Source organism: Rhinoraja longicauda, chromosome 18 (assembly GCF_053455715.1).
Source record: "Rhinoraja longicauda isolate Sanriku21f chromosome 18, sRhiLon1.1, whole genome shotgun sequence".
NCBI classification, from domain to species: Eukaryota; Metazoa; Chordata; class Chondrichthyes; order Rajiformes; family Arhynchobatidae; genus Rhinoraja; species Rhinoraja longicauda.
The window spans coordinates 37,058,611-37,078,061 of record NC_135970.1 but is presented as its reverse complement, the minus strand read 5'-3'; the positions used below and the strand labels follow the sequence as shown (position 1 = coordinate 37,078,061).

The following is a 19,451-nucleotide window of genomic DNA, read 5'->3' as shown; positions in this document are numbered from 1 at the left end:
GTCTCGTGAACACATTCCTCAATATTTGATCAAACAAACTGAAGTAACCAAATCATCTTTGCTCATTTTTTGCACACAGAGTTATTTATTGTAACTTGGTATATTTAGTTAGATAGTTAGATAATACTTTGGCTCTGGGCTTGCTTTTCTGAGTTGAGCGCTTATCCTGGAATTATAGCACAAGTACTTTGTGTTTTAATTGTTGCGTATCCAACAAATTATCCTCCAACAATTCCGTCACCTCCAACGGGATCCCACTACTGGCCACATCTTCCCATCCCCTCCCCTCTCTGCGTTCCGCAGAGACCGTTCCCTCCGTAACTCCCTGGTCCACTCGTCCCTTCTCACCCAAACCACCCCCTCCCCGGGCACTTTCCCCTGCAACCGCAGGAGATGCAACACCTGTCCCTTTAACTCCCCCCTCGACTCCACCCAAGGACCCAAACAGTCTTTCCAGGTGAGACAGAGGTTCACCTGCACCTTCTCCAACCTCATCTATTGTATCCGCTGTTCCAGATGTCAACTTCTCTACATCGGCAAGACCAAACGCAGGCTCAGCAATCGTTTCGCTCAACACCTTCGCTCAGTTGGCCTTAACCAACCTGATCTCCCGGTGGCTGAGCACTTCAACTCCCCCTCCCACTCCCAGTCTGACCTTTCTGTCATGGGCCTCCTCCAGTGCCATAGTGAGGTCCACCGGAAATTGGAGGAACAGCACCTCATATTTTGCTTGGGCAGCTTACAGCCCAGCGGTATGAACATCGACTTCTCTAACTTTAGATAGTTCCTGTCCCTCTCTTCCCCTCACGCTTCCCAGTTCTCCCAAGTGTCCAGGATATCCTGAAAGGGGAGGGAGAGGAGCCAGAGGTCGCGGTACATATAGGTACCAACAATATAGGCAGGATAAGGGAAGAGGTCCTGAAAGGAGAATTTAGGGGGCTAGGAAGAGAGTTAAAAAAAAGGACTTCCAAAGTAATAATCTCAGGCTTACTGCCTGTGCCACGCGATAGTGAGAATAGGAATGGAGTGAGGTGGAGGATAAATACGTGGCTGAGGAACAGGTGCAGGGAGCAGGGTTTCAAGTTTCTGGATCATTGGGACCTCTTCTGGGGGAAGTATGACCTGTACAAAAAGGACGGGTTGCATCTGAACCCGAGGGGAACCAATATCCTGGCGGGGAGATTTGCTAAAATAACTGCGGAGACTTTAAACTAGTACGGTTGGGGGGAGGGACTCAAACACAGATAGCTAATAGGCAGTGTGTGAGGCAGGAGGCAGAAAAGGGAAACACTCAGACCCAATATGTAGGAGAGAAAGAAGGGAAAAGAAATAAACTGAGAATAAGAAATGATGGGTCCCTTAAATGTGTATATTTTAATGCTAGGAGCATTGTAAGAAAGGTGGATGAGCTTAGAGCCTGGATTGACATCTGGAAGTATGATGTTGTGGCGATCAGTGAAACATGTTTGCAGGAGGGTTGCGATTGGCAATTAAATATTCCAGGATTTCATTGTTTCAGATGTGATAGAATCGGAGGGGCAAGAGGTGGGGGTGTTGCATTGCTTGTCAGGGAGGATATCACAGCAGTGCTTTGGCAGGACAGACTAGAAGGCTCGATTAAGGAGGCTGTTTGGGTGGAACTCAGAAATGAGAAAGGTTTAGCAACACTTATAGGGGTGTATTATAGACCGCCAAATAGGGAACGAGAATTGGAAGAGCAAATATGTAAGGAGATAGCAGATATTAGTAGTAAGCACAGAGTGGTGATTGTGGGTGATTTCAATTTTCCGTATATAGACTGGGAATCACATTCTGTTAAAGGGCTGGATGGTTTGGAGTTTGTAAAATGTGTGCAGGATAGTTTTTTGCAGCAATATGTAGAGGTGCCTACCAGAGAAGGGGCAGTGTTGGACCTCCTGTTAGGAAATGAGATGGGTCAGGTGACGGAGGTATGTGTTGAGGAGCACTTTGGGTCTAGTGATCACAATGCCATTAGTTTCAATATCATTATGGAGAAGGTCAAATCTGGACCAAGGGTTGAGATTTTGGATTGGAGAAAGGCTAATTTTGAGGAGATGAGAAAGGATTTAAAAGGAGTGAAATGGAAATTTTTGTTTTATGAAAAGGATATAATAGAGAAATGGAGGATATTTAAAGGTGAAATTTTGAGAGTACAGAGTCTTTATGTCCCTGTTCGGTGGAAAGGAAAGAATAATAATTTGAAAGAGCCGTGGTTTTCCAGGGAAATTGGACACTTGGTTCGGAAAAAGAGGGAGATATACAATAAATATAAGCGGCAGGGAGTAAATGAGGTTCTTGAGGAATATAAAGAATGTAAAAGGAATCTTAAGAAGGAAATTAGAAAAGCGAAAAAAAGATATGAGGCTGCTTTGGCAAGTAATGTAAAAGTAAACCCCAAGGGGTTCTACAGATATGTCAATAGCAAAAGGATAGTGAGGGATAAAATTGGTCCATTAGAGAGTCAGAGTGGACAGCTATGTGCTGAGCCGGAAGAAATGGGGGAGATATTAAACAATTTCTTTTCTTCGGTATTTACCGAGGAGAAGGATATTGAATTATGTGAGGTAAGCGAAACAAGTAGAGTAGTGATGGAAATTAGGAGGATTAAAGAAGAGGAGGTACGGACACTTTTGAAAAATATAAAAGTGGATAAGTCTCCAGGTCCTGATAGGATATTCCCTAGGACATTGAGGGAAGTTAGTGCAGAAATAGCAGGGGCTATGACGGAAATATTTCAAACGTCATTAGAAACGGGGATGGTGCCGGAAGATTGGCGCATTGCGCATGTTGTGCCTTTGTTTAAAAAAGGTTCTAAAAGTAAACCTAGCAATTATAGACCTATTAGTTTGACGTCTGTGGTGGGAAAATTAATGGAAAAGATACTTAGGGACAATATATATAATTATTTGGATAATCAAGACCTGATTAGAAACAGTCAACATGGATTTGTGCCTGGAAGGTCATGTTTGACTAATCTTCTTGAATTTTTTGAAGAGGTTACCAGGGAAATTGATAAGGGCAAGGCTGTGGATGTTGTCTATATGGACTTCAGTAAGGCATTTGACAAGGTTCCACATGGAAGGTTGATTAAGAAGGTTAAATCGTTGGGTATTAATAGTGAGGTTGCAAGATGGATTCAACAATGGCTGAATGGGAGATACCAGAGGGTAACGGTTGACAATTGTATGTCAGGTTGGAGGCCAGTGTCTAGTGGAGTACCCCAAGGACCTGTGTTGGGTCCACTGTTGTTTGTCATTTACATTAATGATCTGGATGATGGTGTGGCAAATTGGATTAGTAAATATGCAGATGATACTAAGATAGGTGGAGTAGTCGATAGTGAGGTAGATTTTCAAAGTCTACAGAGAGACTTGGGCCTTTTGGAAGGGTGGGCTGAAAGATGGCAGATGGAGTTTAATGCTGATAAGTGTGAGGTGCTGCATTTTGGTAGGACAAATCAAAATAGGACGTACAGGGTAAATGGTAGGGAATTGAGGAATGCAGTGGAACAGAGGGATCTGGGAATAACTGTGCATTGTTCCCTGAAGGTGGAATCTCATGTGGATAGGGTGGTGAAGAAGGCGTTTGGTATGCTTGCCTTTATAAATCAGAGCATCGAGTATAGAAGTTGGGATGTAATGTTAAAATTGTACAGGGCATTGGTGAGGCCGAATCTGGAGTATGGTGTGCAGTTCTGGTCGCCAAATTATAGGAAGGATGTCGACAAAATGGAGAGGGTACAGGAGATTTACTAGAATGTTGCCTGGGTTTCAGCACTTAGGCTACAGAGAGAGGTTGAACAGGTTGGGTCTTTATTCTTTGGAGCGTAGAAGGTTGAGGGGGGACTTGATAGAGGTTTTTAAAATTTTGAGAGGGACGGACAGAGTTGACGTGGGTAGGCTTTTCCCTTTGAGAGTGGGGAAGATTCCAACAAGGGGACATAGCTTCAGAATTGAGGGACAAAGGTTTAGGGGTAACATGAGGGGGAACTTCTTTACTCAGAGGGTGGTGGCTGTATGGAATGGGCTTCCGGTGGAAGTGGTGGAGGCTGGCTCGATTTTATTATTTAAGAGTAAATTGGATAGGTATATGGATAAGAGGGGATTAGAGGGTTATGGTCTGAGTGCAGGTAGATGAGACTAGGTCAGGGAGAATGGTCGGCGTGGACTGGTAGGGCCGGACAGGCCTGTTTCCATGCTGTAGTTGTTATATGTTATATATGTTATAAGTCTTCCTGTCTCCACCTATATCCTTTCTTTGTCCCCTCCCCCCTGACATCAGTCTGAAGAAGGGTCTCGACCCGAAACGTCACCCATTCCTTCTCTCCAGAGATGCTGCCTGACCTGCTGAGTTACTCCAGCATTTTGAGATACCTTGTATTTTAATTGTAATCGGTATAATCCCTGGGGGAAAAAAAAATCAAGGAATAATCAAAGCAAATGATAAATTTGCTCCAAAAAAGGGAAATAAAACTGAAACAATCTCTTTTGAATGCCGCCCACAAATCCCAGGGGAAAGATGATATAAGAAATAAGAAGCTTAGAGCCCTGCCCAGTGTTCATAAATATCACAGCCAAATAGTTGTCACGAGATTTATGGAGCGGTGCCTCATTACAGAAACACTAATCAAACTTGCCCTTGGGAATCCGTCTGAAAGCTTTAATTGTTAGTGAAAAGCAATCACTGCCCAAAAGGAATACTTACGAGCAAATATCCGCGAAATTGGTTATAAATAATAGCCGTCAGTAAATTCATTAGCAAGTACGTTCCTGAGGAGACAAAAAAAGAAAACAGCACCTCGATTTTGTTAATCTCCCGATTAAGTTACTGGAAGTTGCCAGACAGGCTAGATGCAGGAAAAATGTTCCCAATGTTGGGGGGAGTCCAGAACCAGGGGACACACAGTCTAAGAATAAAGGGGAGGGCCATTTAAAACTGAGGTGAGAAGAAACTTTTTCACCCAGAGAGTTGTGAATTTGTGGAATTCCCTACCACAGAGGGCAGTGGAGGTCAATTCACTGGATGGATTTCAAGTCTGGGACATCAGTCTGAAGAAGGGTCTCGACTCGAAACGTCACCCATTCCTTCTCTCCCGAGATGCTGCCTGACCTGCTGAGTTACTCCAGCATTTTGTGAATAAATACCTTCGGATGGATTTTAAAGAGAGTTAGATCGAGCTCTCGGGGCTAGCGGAATCAAGGGATATGGGGAGAAGGCCGGCACGGGTTACTGATTGTGGATGATCAGCCATGATCACAACGAATGGTGGAGCTGGCTCGAAGGGCCAAATGATCTCCTCCTGCACCTATTTTCTATGTTTCTATGTTACCTTTTAAATCTGTTACCAACAATTCTATGACTAACTCATAGCGCCAGTGACCCAGGTTCGATCCCGACTACAGGTACAGTCTGTACCGAATTCACAAGATCAAAGGTTTCAGAAGTTATGGGGAAAAGTCAGGAGAATGGGGTGAGGAGGGAGGGATAGATCAGCCATGATTGAATGGCGGCGTAGACTTGATGGGATGAATGGCCTAATTCTACTCCTATTCCTTATGATCCTATGAGCTTATGACCTCCCCGTGACCATGTGGGTTTTCTCCGGGTGCTCCGGTTTCCTCCCACACTCCAAAGGCGTACAGGTTTGTAGGTTAATTGGCTTTGGTAAAACAAATTGTAAATTGTCCCAAGTGCGTAGGATAGTGTATGGGTGATCGCTGGTCGACGTGGACTTGGTGGGCCGAAGGGCCTGTTTAGGCGTTGTAGGTCTAAAGTCTATGGCAATGTCCAGAATTTATCATTGAATGGTCCAGTGGATGCAACAATGGCAGGGAGACGACCAAGAACTAAACTTTAGGTCACGGTGGCGCAGCGGTAGAGTTGCTGCCTTACAGCGAATGCAGCGCCGGAGACCCGGGTTCGATCCTGACTACGGGCGCCGTCTGTACTGAGTCTGTACGTTCTCCCCGTGACCTGCGTGGGTTTTCTCCGAGATCTTCGGTTTCCTCCCACACTCCAATGACGTACAGGTTTGTAGGTTAATTAGTTTGGTATAAAAGTAAAAACTGTCCCTAGTGGGTGTAGGATAGTGTTAATGTGCGGGGATCATTGGTCAGCACGGACCCGGTGGGCCGAAGGGCCTGTTTCCGCGCTGTATCTTTAAATCTGAACTAAAACTAAATCCAGTGGCAAACAATTAGAAATACTATTCTGATGTTCAAATACATACACCCACATTTAAACGTGCCAAGTAAATTAGTGTTACAGCTGCTAAAAATAAAATACAACCAGCTACTTTTTAGTTTAGAAATATACAGCGTGGAAACAGGCCCTCCGGCCCACACTGACCATCGATCAACCATTCACTTAGTTCTACATTATCCCACTTTCTCATCATTTTTAGGGGCAATTTGACAGAGGCAAATGAACTACAAACATCTTTGGGATGTGGGAGGAAACCAGGGGCACCCGGAGGAAACCCACGCGGTCACAGGGGGCAAAGGCAAACTCCGCACAGACAGCACCCGAGGTCAGGATCAAACCGGGGACTAGTGCCGTGAGGCAGCGACTCTACCAGCTGCACCACCGTGCTGCCCCCGAGTGCCAAATAGAGTCATCTAAACTATAGACTTTAGAGATACAGCGCAGAAACAGGCCCTTCAGCCCATTGAGTCCACGCCGACCAGCATTCACACGTACACTAGGACTATCCCACACACTAGGGACAATTTACAATTTTAGAGAAACCAATTAACCTACAAACCTGCCAGTCGCGAGTGTGGGACGAAGCTGCATCACAGGGAGAAAGCCCACACGGCAAAATAAAAGTCTCAAAGTAGGCGCATTCCCAAAAAGGGTAAATGATGGGAAGAGAGCAGGAACAAGAAAGGAAGGAGAAATAAGCTGCCAATGCCCATAATCAAGGGTGTGGAGATAGGATCAAAGGTTCGAATGCTGGCAGGTTTCTGGTGCCAATGTCCATCCATTTAGAATACAGTCAATGGTAAGGGACCAACAAATGTCAAGTGTAGTTTCTCCCTTCTGTTCCCCACCTCCCACAAGGATAACAGTCGCCCTTCAAGGCAACCGATAAACGGGTGCCATGGGTTATGGGGAGGAGGCAGGAGAATTGGGCAAGGAGGGAGAGATAGATCAGCCATGATTGGATTGTGGAGTAGACTCGATGGGCCGAATGGCCTAATTCCGCTCCTAACACTTCCGACCAACCAGGTACTAGGAAATGCAGCATCTCAGCCTGAAAGGAATTCTGTCGTTATATGCATGCAGTTCAGTTTCAATGATTATTGTCACATGTACTGAGGTACAGTGAAAAGCTTCTGCTTGCGTGCTATCCAGTTAGAAAGACTACGCATGAATACAAACGAACCATCCACATTGCACAGATAAGGGATAGTTTACTTTAGTTTGTTGTCACGTGCACCGAGTTACAGTGAAAAGCTTTTTTTGTTGCGTGATAACCGGGGCAGCAAAACGACTGGACACAATTAGTCAATCCATCCACAGTGTACAGATGCAGGATAAAGGCAATAACATAGAGTGCAAGATAAACTCCAGTACAATCCGATTAAAGATAGTCCGAGGGTCTCCAATGAGGTAGATGGCTCAGGAATGCTCTCAAGGTGGTGATAGGATGGTTCAGTCGCCTGATAACAGCTGGGAAGAAACTGCCCCTGAATCTGGAGGTGTGCGTTTTCACACTTCTGTACCTCTTGCCTGATAGAAGTGGGGAGAAGAGGGAGTGGCCGGGGTGTGACTCATCCTTTATGCTTCCATGATTATTGCCACAGAAGGTAGTTGAGGCCAGTTCATTGGCTATATTTAAGAGGGAGTTAGATGTGGCCCTTGTGGCTAAAAGGATCAGGGGGTATGGAGAGAAGGCAGGTACAGGATACTGAGTTGGATGATCAGCCATGATCATATTGAATGGCGGTGCAGGCTCGAAGGGCCAAAAGCCCTACTCCTGCACCTATTTTCAATGTTTCTATGTTTCTATGCTGCTGGCCTTGCCGAGGCAGCGTAAAGTGTAGACGGGGCCAATGGAAGGGAGGCTGGTTTGTAGGATGGTTTGGGCTACATCCATAATTTCTTGCAGTATAACATTTAGTACTGGATATAACATTTAAATTGTAAATTGTAGGTCAAGGCACATGACTTACCAATAATACTGAAGGTAATGAAGAAAAGTGCATAGCCTCTGTTTCTCGAATAGGCTGGAATCATCACTAAAAGAAAAGAAAGCATTGCAACATTCAGTATAACTAACACGACGTTTGGAAGGTAATCGAGAGAGTGGGGGGCAATTTGCTCACACTAAATGAATATTTGCAGAAAGAAAACAAAGTCAAATTTAGTTTATTAGTTTAGAGATACAGCGCGGAAACAGGCCCTTCGGCCCACCGGGTCTGCGCCGACCAGCGATCCCCACACACTAACACTATCCTACTAACACTAGGGACAATTTTTACATTTACCAAGCCAATTAACCTACAAACCTGCACGTCTTTGGAGTGTGGGTGGAAACCGAAGATCTCGGAGAAAACCCACGCAGGTCATGGAGAGAACGTACAAACTCCGTACAGACGGCGCCCGTAGTCGGGATTGAACCCGGGTCTCCGACGCTGCATTCGCTGTAAGGCAGCAACTCTGCCGCTGCGCCACCGTGACCATCCGTAGAGCTGATGGTTCTTAAACCGATTGACAAGTGTACTGGCACGAAAACATGCAAGTATGGAGACATTGTGTTCAGAGATAGAGCAGGGAAACAGTCCTTTCGCACCACTGAATCCACACCGACCATCGATCAACCGTTCACGCTAGTTGTACATCATCTCATTTTCTCATCCAGTCCCTACACGCTAGGGACAATTTAATAGAGGCCAATTAACCTACAACCCTGCACATCATTGGGACATGGGAGGAAACCTGAACACACGAGGTCATAGGTAGAACATGCAAACTCCACAGAGCACTCGAGGCGAGGATCGAACTTGGGTCACTGGCGCTGTGAGGCAGCGATTCTACCCTGCGCCCCTGTGACCAGGAGGGTTGTACCGTCAATAAGCAGTTCCGCTCAGCTGACAATCCTTGCCTTGCAATGTCTACAAGTCACGAGACACATGGACAAGTCTTAAATAGCAGACTTGGTTATTTCTGTTACACCAAAGGCGAAGAGGGGGTTGGGAGCACAGCGATACAGAGAGCAGCACAGTGGTAGAGTTGCTCTGTCCCTCTCTTCCCCTCCCCCTTCCCAGATCTCCCTCTATCTTCCTGTCTCCACCTATATCCTTCCTTTGTCCCGCCCACCTGACATCCGTCTGAAGAAGGGTCTCAACCCGAAACATCACCCATTCCTTCTCTCCCGAGATGCTGCCTGACCTGCTGAGTTACTCCAGCATTTTGTGAATAAATACCTTTGATTTGTACCAGCATCTGCAGTTATTGTCTTATACTACCTGTTGCTCCACTGCGATTTCTCCTCAAGGTATGTCCACTTTGAAGAGGTTCTCCTCCTCTCTTCGACGAGAGTTTAGCAACATGCTCTCTCGCTGCTCCCCCTCTGTGATTTCTCCTGCCCTCCTATTCTTCTCCAACTTTCGATAGTTCCTCTGTCCCTCTCTTCCCCTCCTCCTTCCCAGATGTCCCTCTATCTTCCTGTCTCCACCTATATCCTTCCTTTGTCCCGCCCACCTGACATCAGTCTGAAGAAGGGTCTCGACCCCGAAACGTCACCCATTCCTTCTCTCCTGAGATGCTGCCTGACCTGCTGAGTTACTCCAGCATTTTGTGAAATAAATACGGTGGTAGAGTTGCTACCTTACAGCGCCAGAGAACAGGGTTTCAAGAGTCAAGAGTGTTCGACTGTCATATGTCCCAGATAAAACAATAAAATTCTTTCTTGCTGCAGCACAACAGAATGTGTAAACATATTCGAATCCGACTATGGGTGCTCTCTGAACAGAGTTTATATGTTCTCCCTGTGCATATTCTCCCACACTCCAACGATGTGTGGGGTTAGTGGGCTAATTGGCTTCTGTCAAGTCAAGTCAAGTTTATTTGTCACATACACATAAATGTGCAGTGAAATGAAAGATTACCCACAGTCCAACAACAAGAGCAATAAAAATAAGCAATAACACACACACAATCAAACAAAAAGAAACATCCATCACAGTGAGTCTCCTCCAGTCACCTCCCTCCTCACTGTGATGGAAGGCCAGAATGTCTTTTCTCTTCCCCTGCCGTCTTCTCCCGCGGTCAGGCTGTTGTAAAACATAGCACAAAAAGTAAGGAAATTTGTGTTTGGTAGATTATTTCTTTGTTGTAACAATGCTTCTTGGCAATAAATCTTATACCGTTGGAAAGCCTGTTTATTTCCCTTTTAAATGGTGCCACATTTGTAAGGAACATGCATTTGTGGGATGAGCAGCAGAGCTGAGTATATGGGATGCGCTCATGAAAAATTTGCCAAATCTTCTCTGCCAATGCCAAACAGCTTATTCTGCCATTGACTCTTGTTCGGTGTTGTTTGGTGGATTGGATGATTGGTCTGAAGAAACAAGACATATTGGCAATTTAACAATTTATTCATTTAATAAACGGAGCCACAGTAGCGTGTGGAAGAACCATACACAGCCACAACAGCCTGGCACCTCCTCCTCATGCTGGTCACCAGCCTGGTCACACACTGTTGTGGGATGGCATCCCATTCTTGTCAGCACCTGGGGGTACCAGAAGCTCAAAACAAGAGTCAATAGCAACAGCAGAATAAGCTGTTTGGCATTGGCAGAGAAGATTTGGCAATTTTTTCATGGGCGCATCCCATATACTCAGCTCTGCTGCTCATCCCACAAATGCATGTTCCTTACAAATGTGGCACCATTTAAAAGGGAAATAATCAGGCTTTCCAACGGTATAAGATTTATTGCCAAGAAGCATTGTTACAACAAAGAAATAATCTACCAAACACAAATTTCCTTACTTTTTGTGCTATGTTTAGTTGCCACGTTCCAGGCCGCGCCGGACGGTGAAAGGTCCGCAGCGGGCCGACCCAAGCCCCGCGATCCGGGGCGGGCGAAGACGCTGCCGCTGTGGAATTGCCTCAAGTGTGTAGGATAGAACTAGCAAACACCCCTGCACATTAGTACACCCCCCATAATGCGTCCTCACACCGAGAACATAGAGCAAGAATAACCCTCCCATTTATCCAGTTACAAACCATCCATGTGTTCAACGTCCTATGAAAAATTAATCGCTCAGCTCAAACCGGAAGCCAACATGGCTATTGACAAAAAGGTGGATAATAAAAATAGCACAAGTTACAGTAAACAATGGTTAGGGAAGTAATAAGAATACTTCCAATTAGTAGGTTAGGTCATCTACTGAATTGTAAAAAAGTCAGACACTGATTTATTAACCACGTTTAACAAAGGAAGGCAGTAAAGAAAATTAACCCATACATCAGACAACATCTTATGCTGCATGGAACAACTTAGAGTTTGGATGACACCACCAATACCAGATTTATAGCCTTATCCAGGTTGTTAATGAATCAAAAATACTGTTTATTGTTCTGGATTGGAGCAATAAAAGCAAGACAATTCCTTTTGTTTACAGAGCTTAAAAACTAGAGTCACAGCTCCTCAGCTCAACCTTTCTGTGCCAACCAAGATGCTCCATCTGAGCCGGTCCCATTATCCCCCAAATCCTCCTAAACCTTTCCTATCCATGTACCTGTCCAAGTGCCTTTTAAATACTGTTGCAGTACCAGCCTCAACTACTTCCTCAGGCAGCTCGCTCCAAACACCCACCACGCACTCAGTGAAAAGGTTGCTCCTCTGCTTCCTATTAAATCTTTCCACTCCAACCTTAAACCAATGTCCCATGGTTCTTAACTATGAGCTCTTCATAGTTCATGTGATAGGAGCAGAATTAAGCCATTCAGCCCAACAAGTCTACTCCGCCATTCAATCATGGCTGATCTATCTCTCCCTCCTAACCCCATTCTCCTGCCTTCTCCCTATAACCCCCGACACCTGTCCTAATCAAGAATCTACCATTGACTTGATCGCCACAGCCTTCAGTGGCAATAAATTCCACAGATTCACCACCCTCTGACTAAAAAAATTCCTCCTCATCCCCTTCAAAAGGTGCATAGTTTATAGTTTGATTCTGAAGATATGGCCTCAGGTCCGAGACTCCCCCACCAGTGGAAACATCCTCTCCACATCCACTCTATCCAAGCCTTTCACTATTTTTAAAGTTTCAATCAGGTCCCCCCCTCATCCTTCTAAACTCCAGCGAGTACAGAGCCGTCAAACAACGCTCACCACATGTTCACCCAATCATACCTGGGATCGTTCTTGTAAACCTCCTCTGGACCCTCTCCAACGCCAACACATCCTTCCTCAGATATGGGGCCCAAAACTACTCACAATACTCCAAAAGCAGTCTTACCAGTTCCTTATAAATTCCTTCTTCTAATGAAGGAAACTTGCATTGAGGTTTGCTAGCTTCACATACATGCTCCAAGCTCTCGATGTATGTACACCCCCTACATATAAAAGAGCAGTTAAGGGATTGATGGGATGTGAATGCTGGCCTTTACAGGCATCTCTGCCACCAATGAACCCTTTTGAAAGATAGGACGGCACGGTGGCGCAGCGGTAGAGTTGCTGCCTTACAGCGAATGCAGCGCCGGAGAGTCAGGTTCGATCCTGACTACAGGCGCCGTCTGTACGGAGTTTGTACATTCTTCCCGAGACCTGCGTGAGTTTTCTCCGAGATCTTCGGTTTCCTCCCACACTCCAAAGACGTACAGGTATGTCGGTTAATTGGCTGGGCAAATGTAAAAATTGTCCCTAGTGGGTGTAGGATAGAGTTAGTGTGCGGGGATCGCTGGGCGGCGCGGACCCGGTGGGCCTGTTTCTGCGCTGTATCTCTAAATCTAAAATCTAAATCTTTTCAAAAACGAAAATGTTGAACTTATCAAAAAGGAATATTTCCAACTTGCAAACTATTCGGATAGGAACAGCTCACAGGAAAGGAACATTGTCATGCGAGGACCTGTAAACTAAACTTTGAACAATACACCAAATATTTCCCATTGAAATAATCACAATCATGGTGAGGCAGCAATAATATTTGGCCTCAAGTGTGAACAATCCAAACCTACCGAAGGTATCACAAAATGCTGGAGTAACTCAGCGGGGTCAGGCAGCATCTCTGGAGAGAAGGAATGGGTGACGTTTCGGGTCGAGACCCTTCTTCAGACTGATGTCAGGGGAGGCGGTGGGACAAAGATAGAATGTAGTCGGAGACTGTAAGACTAGTGGGAGAACTGGGAAGGGGGATGGGATGGAGAGAGAGAGAAAGAGAGAGAGAAAGCAAGGGCTATCTGAAGTTAGAGAAGTCAATGTTCATACCGCTGGGGTGTAAACTACCCGAGCGAGCTACTCCAACATACTGTGTCTACCTTCGATTTTAACCAGCATCTGCCAGTTCCTTCCCGCACATCCGAGCCAAACCTACCATCAGGATTGTTGGCTGTTGTCAGCAGTACCAATAACGAGGTCAACGACGATGACACATTCTGAAAATAGGTCTTCCATTCTTTATTCTCCTTCGAATTCTGGAGAATGTTTCACAGGGGAAATAAAGTTATTGTTCTAAACCGTTACCGCTTTGAGTTTAGTCATAATTAATTAACATGATTATCAAACATAGACATACAAAATAAATCTGCACAAGGTATCATACAGGGACATGGGCAATCAAAAATGCATGGAAATTAATTGCTCTGTCTGTTAATTTGCATCCCAGAATAAACAAGGCAGCCGTGAAAATAGGGGATGTAATGTTTTATAATCTCCCAAAATTCTATGGATTGTGCTATATTTCTCTCAGGTTGAAGTTTAGTTTAGAGATACAGCATGAAAACAGGCCCTTCGGCCCACCGAGACCTCGCCGACCAGTGATCCCTGCATACTAACACTATACAACACACACTGGGGACAATTTACAATCTTACCAAGCCAGATAACCTACAAGCCAGCACGTCTTTGGAGTGCGGGTGGAAACCCGAGCACCCGAAGAAAACCCACGCAGGTCAAGGGGAGAACATGCAAACTCCGTAAAGAAAGCACCCCGGATCTACCCCCTTTAATTTTTATAGTTATAACTCTTTTTTTTTTCTTTTTTTTTCATTCTTTTTTATTTTTATTTTCTCTCTTTAAAAATTTAAAAATTGAAGCTATGTAAGAACTTTGTAACAAAATTGTCTTTTATTTCTATCTGTACATATGCTTTTCAAAAAAAAAAAAATAATAAAAAATAATAAATAAAGAAAGCACCCGTAATTGGGATCGAACCTGGGTCTCTGGCACTGCATGGCAGCAACTCTACCACTGCGCCCCACCTGTGGTAACATTTAACCCCACAATTTTAAAAGGAGATAGAGACTAAACATATTGTTAACCTGTCAATAGTGGGAAATTGCTAATGGCTATAATGAAATACAAATTAATAGCATCTCAGAATTAAAGGACGTTCTTTTAGGAAGGAGATGAGAAGTTTCTTTAGTCAGAGGGCGGTGAATCTGTGGAATTCTTTGCCACAGAAGGCTGTGGAGGCCAAGTCAGTGGGTATTTTTAAGGCAGAGATAGATAAACTTTTGATTAGTACGGGTGTCAGAGGTTCTGGGGAGAAGGCAGGAGAATGGGGTTTGGAGGGAGAGATAGATCAGCCATGATTGAATGGCGGAGTAGACTTGATGGGCCGAATGGCCTAATTCTACTCCCATCATTTATGACATTATGAACAGCAGCCTGGGGCTCAATTGGATCAGGCGCCAAGAGGCCAAGCGCACGGATCGGACGCTGCCCGCAGTGGCACAGAGTGACGGGGGAGCTCACTGATAATAGCAACAGGCCAGGCCGCCACCTACAACCCCGAATCGCTGCCACCGCCAGGACATCTGGCCTTGAAACCAAATTAAGATTCCACATTAAAAACTCTGCTGACTTGAATCATTCAAAGTGGCAAAGACAGACACAAAGTGCGGAGTAGCTCAGCGGGACAGGCAGCATCTCTGGAGATAAAGGATGGGTGATGTTTCGGGTCGGGACCCTCCTTCAGACTGAGAGTCAGGGGAAAGGGAAACGAGAGATATAGACGGTGATGTAGAAAAGATGATGCAAAAATGACATATTATATGACATTATATGGAAGAGATGCAAAAAGTAGAGTCTGGGGTAAAACGTGGTCAGATGGCAGGAGGAATTTATTGAATCATTTTCTGGCTGGATAACATCAAAAGTGGAAGTGGAAGGGTTCCAACAACTTTCTCTCCACAATCTTTGTCTCCTCTGACGAAAACTGCCACAGAATGTTATCCTCAACATGGGTCAAAAGCAAGAAGGGGAGGATAAAGATATGGATATTTTACCAATCTCTGAAATATACTGAACTTCAGCAAAAACAGTTCCTACCCTTCAACAATCCTTTGGAAGTGTGGAATAAATCAAGTGAAGAATGACTAAATAAATAAATTCAGATTTCGCTGTCTTGGGTTCTCCTTAATGAGGACCTCAACGATTTGTATCCAGAATTAAAATTCTCGATACAAATAGCAATGAATTGGCTTTGGTTACAAGTTGCGCAGCGGTCGAGCTGCTGCCTTAAAGCGCCAGAGACCCGGATTCGATCCTAACTGCGGGTCTGTACATTCTCCCTGTGACCTACATTCTCTGAGATCTTCAGGTTTCCTCCCACACTCCAAGGACGTATAGGTTTGCAGGTTAATTGGCTTGGTGTAAGTGTATAAATGTAAAAATTGAGAGCTGGATAGAGCTCTTAAGGATAGCGGAGTGAGGGGGTATGGGGAGAAGGCAGGAACGGGGTACTGATTGATAGTGATCAGCCATGATCGCATTGAATGGCGGTGCTGGCTCGAAGGGCTGAATGGCCTACTCCTGCACCTATTGTCTATTGTCTATTGTCTATTGTCCCTGGTGTGAAGGACAGTCTAAGTGTGCGGGGATCGCTGGTCGGTGCGGGCTCGACAAGGGCCTGCCGATGAGCTGCATCTCAAAACTAAACTTTTTTAAAGTAAAGCAAAGATCAAACAGGCAAGGACCACGTTGCAAATAATTTGCTCTGGCACAGTTTGACAATGGCTGCCCCGCAGTCAAAGGAGGAACTAATAGAAGTATTTAGATAAAAGAAAAAGGAACAGAACTTCTTTTTTTTTTTTGGACCTTGGCCTCACACATTTTGCCCCTTCCCCCAACACTCATGTGTTTGTAGATCAATTGTGAGCCGGAGAGCACTATTATCACTTAGTCACGAAACGCACATAGAGTGGCAGGAATATAATGTGTCATTGTTTGCAAAACGAGAACTGAAAATGCTTAAGACACAAAAAGATGGAGTAACTCAGCGGGACAGGCAGCATCTCTGGAGAGAAGGATTGGGTGACGTTTCGGGTCAATTCCCTTCTTCAGACTGATTAGGGAAAGTTTCCCTTATCCCCAACCAGTCTGAAGAAGGGTTTCGACCCTAAAACGTCACCCAATCCTTCTCTCTGGAGATGCCGCCTGTCCCGCTGAGTTACTCCAGCTTTTTGTGTCTATCGTCGGTTTAAACCAGCATCTGCAGTTCCTCCCTTCACTGAAAATGCTCATTTCATTGAAGCGGAGGATATTCAAAGGCTTCCGTCGTTGAACAACCCATATCAAAATGAACAACGTTACATCAAAATGACTGGTAATCGTGCAATGTACTTCACCTCGACCCGGGCAAATAGCAGCATGGCGATCATGGTGAACAGCAGCAGGTGCAAGCCCAGAAGCAGCATTACACTGGAAAAGTACAATACATTATTAACTTCCAGTTGTAGTTTTGGTCCCTGTCACGATTTATTCCGAGTAGCTCCGTCACAGAGGACTCTGTGATCTACAGGCTGTTCCCAGGGACGCATTCGGAGACTGACATCGAGCGCTGCTGGAAGGTCATCAACTCGGTGAAAGACGCTCTTTGGTCTGCCCGAGCTTTGTTGACCTCCCAGCGGAGCGAGCTGTCCGTCGGGGAATGTTGCTGACTGGGCCCGCTGCAGACTGCAGGAGTACGTGCTGAGGGACGCACTGAAGCTCGGTGCAGCCAACGCCAAGGCTCTGTGGGGGAGGACCACAGTCTAGGGTCCTTCCGCTGCCGGACATGGGGGGCAGGGTGTGGTGGAGAGAGACGCCCCTCCAAATAAGGGATGCTGTGCAAATTTTGGTGTAAATTTGGAAATGAATACCTGTATTGAACGTGTAACCTCCAGAAATGTCGGATGGAGTTGTTGAAAAGAAGATGTTTTGTACATATTTAGTATCATATCATATCATATATATACAGCCGGAAACAGGCCTTTTCGGCCCTCCAAGTCCGTGCCGCCCAGTGATCCCCGCACATTAACACTATCCTACACCCACTAGGGACAATTTTTACATTTACCCAGCCAATTAACCTACATACCTGTACGTCTTTGGAGTGTGGAAGGAAACCGAAGATCTCGGAGAAAACCCACGCAGGTCACGGGGAGAACGTACAAACTCCTTACAGTACAGCACCCGCAGTCAGGATCGAACCTGAGTCTCCGGCGCTGCATTCGCTGTAAAGCAGCAACTCTACCGCTGCGCTACCGTGCCGCCCTTGAATAACTTGAATGCATTAGTACTTGAATAAAGTATTTTTTGATATATAAAAAAATAAAAAATTAACTTTGTAGTTGTAGTTTTACCCTTCCTCCTCTCCCGAAAAAACATAGGGAAAGTATCGACACAAAATGCTGGAGTAACTCAGCGGGTCAGGCAGCATCTTGGGAGAGAAGGAACGGGTGAGGTCTCGGGTCGAGACCCTTCCCCAGACTGATGTCAGTGGAGGGGGCGGGTCCCCTCTGAGAACTGGGAAGGGGGAGGGGATAGAGAGGGGAAGCAGAGACTACCTGAAGTAGGGGTGGCACGGAAGGAGGATTGTTGGGGGTGGCACGGAAGGAGGATTGTTGGGGGTGGCACGGAAGGAGGATTGTTGGGGGTGGCACGGAAGGAGGATTCTTGGGAAACTCGTGTCACGAGTACACGTGACAATAAACTAAACTCAGCACTAAACATTATTCCCTTTGTCCTGCATCTGTGAATGGCTTGATTGCAACCACGTCTTGTCTTTTTGTTGACTGGATAGCATGCTACAAAATACGCTTTTCACTTGAAAATAATTTGAGGAAGGACATCCTTGCTATTGAGGGAGTGCAGCGTAGGTTCACGAGGTTAATTCTCGGGATGGCGGGACTGTCATAGGATGAAAGAATGGAACGCCTGGACTTGTATCCACTAGAATTTAGAAGGATGAGAGGGGATCATATAGAAACATTTTAAATTATTAAGGGATTGGACAGGCTAGATGCAGGAAACATGTTTCCAATGTTGGGGGAGTCCAGAACCAGGGGCCACAGTTTAAGAATAAGGGGTAGGCCATTTAGAACTGAGATGAGGCAAAACATTTTCACACAGAGAGTTGTCAATCCGTGGAATTCGCTGCCTCAGAGGGCAGTGGAAGCCGATTCACTGGATGCCGATTCACTGGATGCATTCAAAAGAGAGTTAGATAGAGCTCTTCGGGCTTGCGGAACCAAGGGGTACGGGGAGAAGGCAGGAACGGGGTACTGATCGAAGATGATCAGTCATGATCACATTGAATGGCAGCGCTGTCTCGAAGGGCCGAATGGCCTACTCCTGCACCTGTTGTGTTTATGTTTCTATGTAATACATGACAAAAATAAACTAAACTAGAAGTCGAGTCTGATATGGATGCATTGGGTTAACTATAAAACGGATTAATGAACTGCCACGTAGAGTTGAAGCCCGCAACTAGATAAGCAGATCTACTGTAGATAAAGTTTCAAGTAGGCTATCAGCAAGTTGGATTAAATTCACCTTGGAGGACATGCACGTTTCAAGTAGTTTAACAGGTTTTACCTGGCAATTTGAGGCAATGTCTGTCTGAGGCATTTCAACGTCTTCTTCATCAGAGATGAGTTCTGGAGGAGGAAGAAAGGCCGCAGAACTCTTCTCACTCTGACCCTCTAAATAGTGGGGGAGAAATAAATAAAAAGGTACAGATTCATCAGCAGTACAATCCGGGACGCGGAAGGCCGACCTCATGAACTTAGCCGAGCTTGAATATGTCGATAATAGGAAACATTCTACCCACAATGACGACAAAGATGGCGCCCAAGCCAGGAGACTCTCTGCCTCCTGGTCCCAGACGTGGATCTGCAATCACTCATTACAATCACTCCACTTGTTCCCAATGTTGGGGGAGTCCAGAACCAGGGGCCACAGTTTACGAATAAGGGGAGGGCCATTTAGAAC

At 45.4% G+C, this 19,451-nt stretch overlaps 1 protein-coding gene across 1 annotated transcript in view; it reads right to left on the bottom strand.

The window, feature by feature from the left end:
* The window catches only part of tpcn2 (two pore segment channel 2), a 54,814-nt gene that overhangs the window by 20,584 nt on the left and 14,779 nt on the right, over window positions 1–19,451 (bottom strand). The window contains exons 5-9 of the mRNA XM_078415528.1: window positions 19,056–19,162; window positions 16,826–16,898; window positions 13,570–13,669; window positions 8,199–8,264; window positions 4,726–4,790 (exon numbers count right to left, since the gene is read on the bottom strand). Of these exons, the coding sequence (XP_078271654.1) occupies window positions 4,726–4,790; window positions 8,199–8,264; window positions 13,570–13,669; window positions 16,826–16,898; window positions 19,056–19,162 (411 nt within the window). The remainder of the gene's footprint in view (window positions 1–4,725; window positions 4,791–8,198; window positions 8,265–13,569; window positions 13,670–16,825; window positions 16,899–19,055; window positions 19,163–19,451) is intronic.